The following is a 12,070-nucleotide window of genomic DNA, read 5'->3' as shown; positions in this document are numbered from 1 at the left end:
TATATGTTTTTTATTCAAGTTGAGATCCGTATAAAACTTGGACAACCTGAGATCTTCCATAGAAATAATGTATTTCGGAATATATTTTTCATAAATTACTATTAAACTGACAATCTTAGTTGTATTGCAACAGAGGGGAAACAAATTCTCTTTTCATATATTTTGTAGTAAATAATATAAACATGAGATCCATACATAGATCCACAGACTAAAATAGGAATGCTGAGATCCTTTACTGTATAAATTGATATGAGGAAGGAAAGGTGAGATCCTGCGTTGTAGCCAAATGTATCATAACCACATAACCTAAAATTAATTTATTTAGCGCGATTGTAATAAGTGTTTTGAGAGTTAGAGCACATATGTATTTGGTGCATACTGCGTAGCATGGTACTCAGAGTATGTTTTAAATTTATGGGTATGTAATAATAACTAATTTAGATATCAACATGAATAATACACGTAGTAAACGAATGCTACAATTAGCAATGTTAAGTGACAATGATAATTGTGTAAAAGGAACTACAGAAAGAAAAGGTAAGTACTCGTATATTGTTTATTTAAAGGTATAAGTATCCATGTTTATGTTATAATAAGTTTACGATAATATTATTTTGATTAGAAAATGGTAAATTTTCACATACATTTGTACATTGAACATTGGAACTGAATGCTTAGGAGATAACTGTAAAACTACAAAGAGATAAACATATTATCGATCTTTATTTTTTTGCAATAAATAAATTCATTCTTGCCAGTCAAAATTTGTTATCGTCTTTTGATTTCGGATTACCTATATACAGTGTATCCCACTGGGAATTGCCGCGATCGGTACCTGGAAAAGTACCTATTTGAAAAATTTTAAAATTTGGGAACTTACCAAAATCAGTGAGGGCAACACAACTAAAATATTTTCAAAGTCGACGGCATCTTCGTTATTTTAAATGGAACACAAAATAATTCTCATTACTAAAATTTGAACGATGGCCAGGCATCTCGTAATAATTGCTTCTTTACTACTATAAACTACAAATAATAATTTCACAACTCGCTGTTTGATAGTTTGATTGTCAATAACGATTGTTAATACTCGTAGACCCCTTAATAAAAGTAAAAATTGCAATTATTTCTAAAAGTTGTAACCACAGCCCCTATAATGCCTACATCACATGAAAGATAATTAATTTCTGCACAAGATAGGCTAAAAAATACAGGATGTTCCATTTAAGTTAACAAAGTTATAACTCTTTGAAGTTATCAAAATGTACAGTCGAAAATTAAACACTCGGTATTATATTATCTATTTTATAGGTATTGTGTAAGGTTGTTCCATACGTGTTCTAGCCACATACCAAATCTCAAATTGATATCTAATTACTGGATTAAAATACAAAGGATCCCGCACAACCTTGCATCTGTCAAATTTTAGAAACTAGGTTTGTTATACAAAGTGACCTTAAAATTCCAAATAAAATCCAAAAATGCAAAAATATATAGGGTGTTCCATTTAAAATAACGAAAATGGCGTCGACTTCCGATATAACCGGAAGTGCTATGACCTTGAAAATATTTTAGTTGTGTTTCCCCCACTGACTTTGATAAGTTGCCAAATTTTTAAATTGTTCAAATATGTACTTTTCCGAATATCGGTCGCGGCGATTCCCGGTGGGATACGCTGTATAAACGTTAGGTTTTCCCCTTTTCGGTTTTGTCACTATCTCGGTTTGTAAGGTTGCAACTTGCTAATTTAATAACTTATGGACAAATTAACAATATAACTTATAAACTAGTAACAAAATTAATATAGGTAATGCTCCTTTAAAGTACCTATATTATTAGTATGAGGCAAATAGGATGTCTAAATGAATTACCTAATTTAAAATTTAACTATAATCATAGAATGTGGTTCTGATGAATACAATTTTCGAGAAGGAGACGAAGATCCTTGGACTGAATTTAAAAAATGGAAAAGAGAAGGAGAGAAGAACTGGAATAAAGAAGTAAGTTATAATATATAAGGTGGTCCAAAAAACGAATATTTTTATTTNATACAGGGTGTTCCATTTAAGTTAACAAAGTTATAACTCTTTGAAGTTATCAAAATGTACAGTCGAAAATTAAACACTCGGTTTTATATTTTCTATTTTATAGGTATTGTGTAAGGTTGTTCCATACGTGTTCTAGCCACATACCAAATCTCAAATTGATATCTAATTACTGGATTAAAATACAAAGGATCCCGCACAACCTTGCATCTGTCAAATTTTAGAAACTAGGTTTGTTATACAAAGTGACCTTAAAATTCCAAATAAATTCCAAAAATGCAAAAATATATAGGGTGTTCCATTTAAAATAACGAAAATGGCGTCGACTTCCGATATAACCGGAAGTGCTATGACCTTGAAAATATTTTAGTTGTGTTTCCCCCACTGACTTTGATAAGTTGCCAAATTTTTAAATTGTTCAAATATGTACTTTTCCGAATATCGGTCGCGGCGATTCCCGGTGGGATACGCTGTATAAACGTTAGGTTTTCCCCTTTTCGGTTTTGTCACTATCTCGGTTTGTAAGGTTGCAACTTGCTAATTTAATAACTTATGGACAAATTAACAATATAACTTATAAACTAGTAACAAAATTAATATAGGTAATGCTCCTTTAAAGTACCTATATTATTAGTATGAGGCAAATAGGATGTCTAAATGAATTACCTAATTTAAAATTTAACTATAATCATAGAATGTGGTTCTGATGAATACAATTTTCGAGAAGGAGACGAAGATCCTTGGACTGAATTTAAAAAATGGAAAAGAGAAGGAGAGAAGAACTGGAATAAAGAAGTAAGTTATAATATATAAGGTGGTCCAAAAAACGAATATTTTTATTTTCGCTTAAGTTTAACTTTTTTATTTCTTTTATTGATTTTCCATTCATATACATTTTACACTATTTTTCCTCCGACCAGAAGACTTAAAAGTTGAAAAAAAAAAATACAATAATTAGGTTCTTTTCCGATATAGGCCGGTAAAGTTCCCCAGATAACTGATAAATAATAACTAGTGGTTTCACTTGCAGAAGATAATCATTGTTTTAAAAACTTTATATTAGACTGATGTTCCGTCATCATCATGTGCCGTGCGAATTATTAAGAAAACAAATTTTTTTATGTAATATCTCCAACTATAAAGGTTGAGCCGCAATTAGGTGTAAAAAATTTAACCGAAACTTGTTCTTGACAAAACAAAATAATTGGTCTAATAAACCTTTATTCCAAAATGCCTCCTTACAAAGACACGGAATATTGAAGTTCATAAAAAAATTAATTCTTAATATTTTCTGAACTTATTAATAAATTGTTTTTAATTTGGTATAGTAAATGTCAGTGCCAAACGTTATTAGTTTGTGAGGAACCAAAATGATATTAGAAACCAGTAACGTGCAAACACCACCATTGATTTTTGTAAATCTATATTCTTTGCTGAGGCATTTTACTGGAAATATTTAAGGATACTTTTTGTAGCAAAATAATGTCTCGAGTTCACCATAATGGAGATTGCACGTCACTGACTTTTAGTATTCTGCTAGTTCCTCACAGGAGAATGGCGATTGACAGTAGTATTTACTACACCAAATTTCAAAACAATTTATAAATCCTTTCAGGAAATATTAAGAAAGAACTATTTTTTTATGAACTTCAACACCCTGTCCCTTTGTATGAAGGCATTTTGGAACAAAGGTTCATTTAACTAATTATATTGTTTTGGCGAAGTTTCAGTTACATTTGTTACATCTAATTGTGACTCGCCCCGTATATAAAAGACAAATATGGAAAGTATATATTTATTCATGAAAACATTTCTAATCCTATTTAACAAAAACTGGGGCACATTTCATTAGAGAAAATAAAGATCCATATCACCATATCACATTTAATTTGTGAATTTAGAATATGTATTTCTGATATGCCTTTACATCCTCTAAAAGAGGACTACAGTAAATTTTAGTAATCTGTTTATATTTAACAAAGTTGTAGGGAGCGAGACTATGAACTTACGGGTGAATTCCCTGTATATTCCCGGACTGTTATTTGAATGTTTGTTACAAAATTAATATACGTTTAGGCTACAAATAGATTAAAAACGTAGCTTTTACTCCAATCGGAGAAAAAATCTATTTTAAATAATAAACCATTCAGCGCTGCCAATACCAGCAAACTTGTAAATAGCGAGTTTTATATGTTTTATGTTATATTTTATAATTAAGCTGTCATGGGTTTCGTTAGATTTAAAAATCTTGTTTTCAAGAACATGGAACCGAGAGAATATCACTCTAACTATTCTGAAGACCAGGATAAATCAACGGACTATGTATCATCAACTGTAAGTCTGTTTGACTTTTTTCTTTTAAAACGGTTTATAATTCGCTGTTTAATAACAATTTAAACTGCAAATACTGCAATGGTGCATTTATAATAAAAAGTAATATCAAAAAGATTAAAACGTAATGTTCGAAAATTTTTGACAGATGTATATTTTTTTCTAAATAGTACAAACCCGAGCAAATGGTGACAGTTTTAAGCACTGACTATCACAAAAAAAATATAGAACTATTCTAGAGAGAAATATTCAACCCTCATTTAATCGACCATTCATTATTTTTTTTGTTAAATAACTATAATGATGTTGATGTTGATAATAATTTATATCATTAAATAATAATTAAGTTATATTTTTAAGATATCTTGGAAACCTAATGAGAATGAGGAAGTTTCTTCTACTTGCACTTCATATATATCTAGTGAAATACCCTATATTCCAAGATTTGGATTTAAGGTAAATCATTTACCTTTCGTTATTCTTTTCTCACAAGTTTTTGTAGGAGACGTATGATATGCAAGAACTTTCTACTTTAGAGAATGAATATAATGAGGTCTTACCAGTTTATGAAGAGCAAAATATTACTAATGAAATTAATACAAGTGCAGCCAATACAAATAAAATTACGGTTTTACAGAATATTACTGTAAGTAATCTAATAATCAAAATTATAATAAATATTTAATTGTTCACAATAGTCTCAAAATTGGTTTTAAGATAAACAAATTTTGACTCTTCGTTCTAATTAACTCAAAATTGTAATGCAGAGATAAAAAAAGTAATCTGTATGATTAAATAATTATTTGTTTATACTTTTAAGTTACCCTGGAAGCTTAGTGAAGATGCTTTTTCTACCTGTAAATCAAATAGTGAAATACACGATACACAACCTTTTCAACATGAGGTAAAAATCATTTTACTTTAGTTATTCTTTTTTTAACAAATTTTTGAAGGGTCAATTTAACGTGCAAGAAGTTTCTGAGAACTTACAAACAGCGAGCAAAGAAATCCTACTGATTTATGAAAAACAAAATATTGGAAATGAAATTAGAAGTGAAGTCAATACCAAAGAAAATACGGTTTTACAGAATATCACGGTAAGAGTCAGTAATAGTTCTAATAAATAAAATTGAATATTACAATTGTCATTCACATTTGACGTAATTTCTGTATTTTTGAAAATCTCAAGTTATGTCCCAAATATGTCCCAAAAAAACGGAACTATTAAATATTGTCCATAATTTATTAGCGGCACAATTCTAGTATTGATCGAATACCTTATGGCAATACGCCACTTGTAATATATTGAAAAAAGTAAACATTTATAAACAGAAACAAATTCAGTGTATTAAAGGTAAACTATTTATTCAGAAAAATCCAATGCATTCAAATTTAAATATTGAAGTCTGGTTTTTTAGTTTTTATAAAACATTTGAAAGTAGTTACAAAGTAGTTAGTAGTTAATTAAATTTCTACAATTAATAAAAATATGTATAAATAGATATATTCAAAGAAATGTATAGATTTTTCTTAGTTTTTCAAACTTTTCAAGCCATCACTTGATTTTTCTTCAGTGAAGTTCGATAATATTTAATAATTATTTTATTATTATTAAAATTTATCAAACTTCACTTATTATTATCAACTTCATCAATGGTATTTTGGGGCAAACTAGTGCCTTTACTACATTTTGAGATTTTTTTCTGTTTATACATTTTGACTTTCTTTCGATATTTTACAGGTCTCATTCCCATAAGAAATTCAAAAAAGATACTTACATTAAATATGATTTCTGATTCAAATTTCTATTAATAATATTATTTTATTTTCAATCATATATCTAGTGTGTTGGGCTAATAGGCGATTCAGAGAAAGTAGTCGCCGTTAGTCACAGAAAAACTAGGACATGGGATAAAAAAGACAGATGTATTTATTGTTGTCGCGATTGTACAAATTTCTCACGACATTTGTATCGAAATCATAAAGAGGAAGATTCTGTTAAGAAAATTTTGCAACTTCCGAAGGGGGATAAAAAACGAAAACATATGATAAATTTCTAAAGGAAGGAAGGGAACTTAACTGTGCTTGAAGAAAATAAAATCAGACCGGTTCAAAGAGCTACACAAAAATATGAAAACAACGAAGTTCAAGAGTTCATGCCATGTACGTTTTGCAAAGGTATATATCGGTTGAGATCGCTCAGAAAACACTCAAAAAAATGTTCTTACAATCCACATAATGGTGAAAAATATAACATCGCAAGTTTAGGACAAAATCTATTGATTTTTAAAGAATCTCGAAAACCGTTTTTGAATAAACTGAGATTGACGAAAGAGGTGTTTCCAAAAATGCATGCAGACAGAGCATCCTTTAATGGGAAAAACCCTATTATTTGCCAGTATGCTGAAGATTATTTACGTAAACATAAAAGACCTCACATTAAAAATGCGGTTTCTAATAAAGTAAGAGAACTTGGTTGACTTCTTATTCCTCTCCAAGATATTTATGGAATACGTACAATGCTAGAAGCATTCAACACAACGCATTATGATAAAATTGTCCATGCAGCCCAAATTATTTCCGGTTATGATGCAACATTAAAACAATTTAAGTCACCCTCTTTAGCAATGCACCTGAAAACAATCCTATTGGCAGCATGTTTAGCAGCTAAGACATTGCTGTTAAAGCAAGATCCTGTATTACCTGTCACTGATTATACACAAGCGCTCAAGAATGTAAAAAATTTTCGATTATTGGTTGATGAACGGTGGAAATTTGACATGGGCAGTTTGGCTTTGAAAGACCTTAATGAAAAGCAAGGGAAAACGCCCCAAAAGCTACCAGTAACAAGTGACGTTATTAAATTTCGCCAATACGCTGTCAACACTGCTGAACAGAGTGTGGCTATACTGCAAGAAAATGCTAATGACTTGTTAGCTTTTAAGAAATTGACAGAAGCTACCCTTGTTCTGACTATTTTACTTAATCGAAAAAGAGTCGGTGAAGTACAATACATCAAAGTAGATTCGTATTCACAAATCACTATTAGTAATGACCAGGAAGAGTGCCTAAATGTATTAACAGAGTCGGAAAAACTATTGTCAGCATATTTTAAAAGAATTATAACAATAGGTAAAGGTAGCAAATCAATTCCGATTTTGTTTCCAAAAAATGTGCAAACATATATAAGTACACTTATGTCTAGTCGGGAGAAAAATCAGTTAATCCCAAAGGAAAATCCATTCCTTTTCGCCTTAATTGGTAGTAAAGATAAATGGATAGACGGATCATCAGCGCTTCGTAAATTTGCAGAACGCTGCGGTGCTGAAAATCCGAAAACACTAACTTCATCCCGCCTGAGGCAACAGATAGCCACAGTACTTCAGTTGTTACATTTGAATGAAACGGAAAAGGAACAAGTAGCATCCTTCATGGGCCATACAAAAAAAACCCATGAGGAATTTTATAGGTAAGGCTATCTTTTGGAAATATAATATTAGTAATACAATCAAGGGTTGCTCGAAAATAACTACTCTGTGAGCAAACAGATTGTCATTATTTTTACTTATTTGACAATATACAGGGTGAGTCGTAATGTGTATATAATAATTTAAAGGCAGATATAGGGTGTTGGCGTTTAAAAAAAATAAAACTTTTTGGCGATGGTTCAGAAACAAATATATATATTTTATTTTTTGGTCATGTGATGAGACACATTTGTACCGCTTGGACATATAAATTCTTGATGTGATATTTGTTTTATACTCCTAATACCATTTTATACTTGTACTCAACTACATGTCACGATTACCTTTGCTGCTCTATAACTCAAGAATTGCAGCCGTTAACGAATGAACAAAGAAGTCATATTTTATTTAAAAATATCCAAGAATTCCGAATCCGATGTAAAATTTAAATTATGTTTACTGACAAAAAAATACAGAGTGAAAAATGTTAAAAATTTCCCATATCTGCGTCACTATGTTATTTTTTTATTGTAAACTTTTATCAAAAAGTGTAGTTTAATGGCTTTATTAGATGACCAAAAAATCAAAAAGAGATATTCATTGGTTTTTGAGCTATCGCCAAAAGCAGTGTTGTTTTTTCAAACTTCAACACCCTGTAACTTCTAATAATTGCACGCAAGTTTATAAGGCAAACTTGCACCATTTCTGACTCCCTAGCTACATCTATATAATTTAATTCATCTAGAAAAGAATTGAACATACCTATTTTTTGTTTTTATTAAATTATTTTCTTATCTTCAGGGTGTTACATATTACCAGGGTGAACATATTTTATAAAATCGGGCTCCCTATATATTATTTCAAATTTAGATTAAGTTCATCTCTCCCATATGCTTCCAACATAGTATTTAATTGTGTTATACAGGGTATAACCCTATATTCCCATTTTAGCATCCTGTATACCCTAGACAGAACAACTTAACAATAATTTTTTGCAGGCATAACGTTTTGATATTGGTACAGTTTCACGAGAAAGTGCTGTTTCTTTATTATTGCAACAGTTGAATGCAATAACAGGTGAGCCAAAACTCGAGCACATATTTTTCTCAATTTTTTTTTTAAATTAATCACCCGTATTTTATTTTAAAAATTGAAAATACACTTTATGTTCTTTCATTTTTATAAAGTATTCCCTATAGCTAATATCATTAATTTTTGATATTTATTATTTAATAACAAACGGAGAGTTCTTAAAAATCCTGTTAGAACAAGTTGGCTGTGGGCAAATGACAGATGTTATTCAGTAATAATTACTAGCTTGTAATTTAACAAACTTCTGTGAAATTTTGTATTATTTATTGTTATAATAGGAATTTTTTAAAAACTCTCTTTTTGTTATTAAATAGTAAATATTAGAAATTACTGATTTTAGCTATAGGGAATGCTTTATAAAAATGAAAGAACATAAAGTGTATTTTCAATTTTTAAAATAAAGTACAGGATGATTCATTTAAAAAAATTGAAAAAATTATGTGCTCGAGTTTTGGCTCGCCCTAATTCAACTGTTGCAATAATAAAGAAATAGCACTTTCTCGTAAAACTGTACCAATATCAAAAAGTTATACCTGCAAAAATTATTGTTAAGTTGTTCTGTCTATGGTCTATAGGATATTGAAATGGGAATGAGTCTCGTATACAATTGACNATCTCTCCCATATGCTTCCAACATAGTATTTAATTGTGTTATACAGGGTATAACCCTATATTCCCATTTTAGCATCCTGTATACCCTAGACAGAACAACTTAACAATAATTTTTTGCAGGCATAACGTTTTGATATTGGTACAGATTCACGAGAAAGTGCTGTTTCTTTATTATTGCAACAGTTGAATGCAATAACAGGTGAGCCAAAACTCGAGCACATATTTTTCTCAATTTTTTTTTTTAAATTAATCACCCGTATTTTATTTTAAAAATTGAAAATACACTTTATGTTCTTTCATTTTTATAAAGTATTCCCTATAGCTAATATCATTAATTTTTGATATTTATTATTTAATAACAAACGGAGAGTTCTTAAAAATCCTGTTAGAACAAGTTGGCTGTGGGCAAATGACAGATGTTATTCAGTAATAATTACTAGCTTGTAATTTAACAAACTTCTGTGAAATTTTGTATTATTTATTGTTATAATAGGAATTTTTTAAAAACTCTCTTTTTGTTATTAAATAGTAAATATTAGAAATTACTGATTTTAGCTATAGGGAATGCTTTATAAAAATGAAAGAACATAAAGTGTATTTTCAATTTTTAAAATAAAGTACAGGATGATTCATTTAAAAAAATTGAAAAAATTATGTGCTCGAGTTTTGGCTCGCCCTAATTCAACTGTTGCAATAATAAAGAAATAGCACTTTCTCGTAAAACTGTACCAATATCAAAAAGTTATACCTGCAAAAATTATTGTTAAGTTGTTCTGTCTATGGTCTATAGGATATTGAAATGGGAATGAGTCTCGTATACAATTGACCATAACTTTTGAAATACCCTGTATAACATAATTAAACCCTACTTTGGAAGCATAAGACAGATGAGCTTTGAAATAATATATAGGGTCTCCCATTTAAAAAATAGTATGTTTGGTTCACCCTGGTAATACGTAACACCCTGTATATACAAAATAATTATAAAATGTGCAGTTTTAAGATGGCTAAAATTTTTGTAAATAACTATTTTTGATATCTTCTATAATAACGGAGATATCGTACTTCGACGCACTAATGCCGCACCCTGTATTTACAAATAAACGAAGTAAAGAGGTGGAACAAATATTTTGAACATACTATCCATATCCTTTCTTACTCATGTAGATTACCACAAGACCTGTATCAAACGGCTAAAATAGCCAAATTATTATTAATGATGGACAAAGGGGAAGGTGCTGAATTTCAAGGAAGAAAACTTGATGAAATTGATGTAAACTTAGAGAGTTTAGACAATGAATGCTGTGCAGAGATTGAAAGCGATACTGGTAAGTTTTACCATTGTATAAGTAAATATTTATTTACTTATACAATGGTTTTACTTATTTCATTCAAGCCTAATATGTATTTTGAATTATGCTTTTAGAATCTATTAATGAAGAAAATTCTCAAGCTGATGACTGTCTTGAAAATAATAACCATGACTTTAGTTCTCAAGTCAGTGAAGGTACATTTAAATATTACATTAAGAGTATCAAGCTAATATATTATTTTTACAGAGACCACTCGTGTTGAACAGAAAAAGGGTAGAGTATCTGATGACTGTCTAGAAAATAATAACAACCATGACTTTGGCTCTCATGTCAGTGAAGGTAAATATAAATATAACATTAAGAGTATCAAGCTATATATTATTATTACAGAGACCACTCGTACTGAACAGAAAAAGGGTAGAGGATCACAGCGTGGATCATGGAATCAAAAACAAAAATCTGTTATGAAGGAATATTTCAAAAAACATATTTCAGGAAAGATCACACCCAAAAAACACGAATGTCTTCAATTTCAAAGTAAGTACCAAGATATGTTCATGAACAAATCTTGGGTACAAATAAAAGTGTTTGTCTATAACACATTTAAAAATTTAAAATAGATGATGCTAAAGACACTTATTGTTTTATATTTACTTCTTGGATATACTTTTAATAAACTTTTTAATCCTATCGTTTATCATTTACAATACCTACTTGTTAAATGAAACAGTCAAATTTCATAGTAAAAATTGTAGGCACTCCAAATATTTCCTTTCTCTCTACTAGTTTTCGTTGATAAAAATATTTAATATCAAATTACAACATTTATACATTTTTACTGAATCAAAATATTGCCGCCTTGTCTGTTTCTCACTGAAAAGCTTCTCATAAATTTTTGAATTTTTTATATCAAAAATATATTAATCATATTTTATGTTATTAAATTAAATCCTAATTATATTTTATATTTCATTCAGAAGATATTTTTATACTATGGTTGTAATACGTTTCTCTAATTATCAGTAGAAATGTGCAACAATTTTCTAAATAAAAGCAAGTGTGTGTATCGCCAAGAACTGAAGGAATCACTTTAAAAAAAACCGTTTTTATTGCAAATAAAATAGCCACGAAATAATGCGATATTTTTTCCGAAGAGTTTTTGCACATGTTATATTTTGGTAGTGTCCAGGAAAAGTAAAACGTAACGCAG

General features: G+C 29.5%; 2 protein-coding genes across 2 annotated transcripts; both read left to right on the top strand.

Moving 5' to 3' along the window:
* Nucleotides 1–52: 52 nt before the first annotated feature.
* LOC108916738 lies at nucleotides 53–5,705 on the top strand. The gene is made up of 6 exons (XM_018723031.1): nucleotides 53–537; nucleotides 1,900–2,000; nucleotides 4,737–4,832; nucleotides 4,879–5,022; nucleotides 5,197–5,280; nucleotides 5,330–5,705. Exons 1-6 carry the CDS (start codon nucleotides 450–452, stop codon nucleotides 5,501–5,503), a joined length of 687 nt encoding a protein of 228 aa, XP_018578547.1. The 5' UTR covers nucleotides 53–449; the 3' UTR covers nucleotides 5,504–5,705.
* Nucleotides 5,706–6,103: 398 nt separating this feature from the next.
* Nucleotides 6,104–11,657, top strand: LOC108916674. The gene is made up of 5 exons (XM_018722975.2): nucleotides 6,104–7,845; nucleotides 10,715–10,875; nucleotides 10,974–11,054; nucleotides 11,107–11,199; nucleotides 11,251–11,657. Exons 1-5 carry the CDS (start codon nucleotides 6,896–6,898, stop codon nucleotides 11,478–11,480), a joined length of 1,515 nt encoding a protein of 504 aa, XP_018578491.2. The 5' UTR covers nucleotides 6,104–6,895; the 3' UTR covers nucleotides 11,481–11,657.
* Nucleotides 11,658–12,070: the final 413 nt, after the last annotated feature.

The sequence above is a fragment of the Anoplophora glabripennis genome, unplaced genomic scaffold (assembly GCF_000390285.2).
Source record: "Anoplophora glabripennis isolate ALB-LARVAE unplaced genomic scaffold, Agla_2.0 scaffold2556, whole genome shotgun sequence".
NCBI lineage: Eukaryota > Metazoa > Arthropoda > Insecta > Coleoptera > Cerambycidae > Anoplophora > Anoplophora glabripennis.
Note: the sequence above shows the minus strand (reverse complement) of the source record. Positions and strands in the feature narration are given on the sequence as shown.

What these genes read in the sequence shown, in the direction of transcription:
- LOC108916738 (XM_018723031.1), top strand. Translation starts at nt 450, where the DNA reads ATGAATAATACACGTAGTAAACGAATGCTACAATTAGCAATGTTAAGT. An exon ending in AGGAACTACAGAAAGAAAAG is followed by an intron (nt 538 to 1,899) that starts GTAAGTACTCGT and finishes CTATAATCATAG; the next exon opens with AATGTGGTTCTGATGAATAC. An exon ending in TTCCAAGATTTGGATTTAAG is followed by an intron (nt 4,833 to 4,878) that starts GTAAATCATTTA and finishes AAGTTTTTGTAG; the next exon opens with GAGACGTATGATATGCAAGA.
- LOC108916674 (XM_018722975.2), top strand. Translation starts at nt 6,896, where the DNA reads ATGCTAGAAGCATTCAACACAACGCATTATGATAAAATTGTCCATGCA. An exon ending in ACCCATGAGGAATTTTATAG is followed by an intron (nt 7,846 to 10,714) that starts GTAAGGCTATCT and finishes TTACTCATGTAG; the next exon opens with ATTACCACAAGACCTGTATC. An exon ending in TAGTTCTCAAGTCAGTGAAG is followed by an intron (nt 11,055 to 11,106) that starts GTACATTTAAAT and finishes TTATTTTTACAG; the next exon opens with AGACCACTCGTGTTGAACAG.